This window comes from Hevea brasiliensis, chromosome 8, assembly GCF_030052815.1.
Source record: "Hevea brasiliensis isolate MT/VB/25A 57/8 chromosome 8, ASM3005281v1, whole genome shotgun sequence".
Classification (NCBI taxonomy): Eukaryota; Viridiplantae; Streptophyta; class Magnoliopsida; order Malpighiales; family Euphorbiaceae; genus Hevea; species Hevea brasiliensis.
Window position 1 is genome coordinate 7,472,982 of NC_079500.1, and position 1,203 is coordinate 7,474,184.

General features: G+C 30.8%; 1 protein-coding gene across 1 annotated transcript; it reads left to right on the forward strand.

Moving 5' to 3' along the window:
• Positions 1-780, forward strand: LOC110653274 (uncharacterized). The gene is made up of 2 exons (XM_021808829.2): positions 1-38; positions 145-780. The coding sequence occupies exon 2, from the start codon at positions 156-158 to the stop codon at positions 618-620; it is 465 nt and encodes a 154-aa protein (XP_021664521.2). The 5' UTR covers positions 1-38; positions 145-155; the 3' UTR covers positions 621-780.
• The last annotated feature ends 423 nt before the right edge of the window (positions 781-1,203 follow it).

The window sequence follows — 1,203 nt, forward strand, 5'->3', positions numbered from 1 at the left end:
TTTACTTGGTGGCCGCGTCAGGAATAATTCTCAACGAGGTACGTAATGTATCGAACCCATTTCTCATCAATTCCTTAATTCTCTGTTAATCTACTAATTCGTAATTACATTATCTCATCAGTTACTGGGCTATAAATTGTCAAGGTCATTTCCCCATGGCAATTCTTGCAATTCTGGCACTATTAGTCGGTATTTGTTCGCTGTCATTCACTGTTGGAAGCGCAATATGGGGCAAATGGAAGAAGATATGTTCTGATGCTAAGAAAGTGGTACATAACTTCAAGAATTTGAGCTCGGAGTTAGAAGCTCTGCTTCATTTAGGGACGGACATGGAGAGGATGGCCACTGAACGTGGAATAACTTCTGATCATGAATACAACTACTGGAGGAACACAAGAATATTTGAGATATGTCATGAAGCTGGAAATTTGATTAGACGTTATAAACTGGAAGAGAACCTGTCTAAAAAGCAGCTAGCAGAACTCAGCAAAAAAATGGAGGACTGTGCAAAAAGAGTTAGAAACCTGCGTAAAGATGCAGAAAAATTTTTTCCTAGATTTGAAAAGAAAAGCAGAAAAAGAATCAAATCAAAAGCAAAGGAACCCAGAAAAGGAAAATAATAAGAATCTGTGTTCTCCTGAAGTACCAGCACAATCTGTGTTCAATCAATGGCTACTGAATAAGAATTAATATCAGAGAGCAGATTTAGATATGGATTGTTGAGGTTACGGTTTCACATCCCAAACTTTCATCAAAAGAATAATAGTTTATTCTTCTTCTTGTGAGTTTTTTTTTTTTTTTTCCTGTTTTTCCATTCATTGTGACTTTACTGGCTGTAATAAAATTTATATGATAATAAATTATTTTGATCATGGGACATAATGACATTTTCTGGGGTTTTTTTTTTTTTAATTCGATCAAAGTTTAACAGACTGTTTAATAATTTTAGAAGTTTAAAGGTGGAGAATTATAATATTTAAATTCCAGACCTCACACTATACAAAAATAGTTTTGTAATTAATTTTTGTAATCAACTGAAATCGATACTATTAACAAATATTTTGTAATTAAAGTGAAATTTTTATTTTTTTTTAGTGTAATAGATAATTTTAAAAAATTTAGCAATTAATTCAAAAATTAATTACTAAATTTAATTTGGTTACTAAATTGATTACTAATTGATATTAAAAAAATATTGAATAA

Excerpts from the sequence above, each read along its gene's own strand:
- LOC110653274 (XM_021808829.2), top strand. The coding sequence starts at position 156 with ATGGCAATTCTTGCAATTCTGGCACTATTAGTCGGTATTTGTTCGCTG.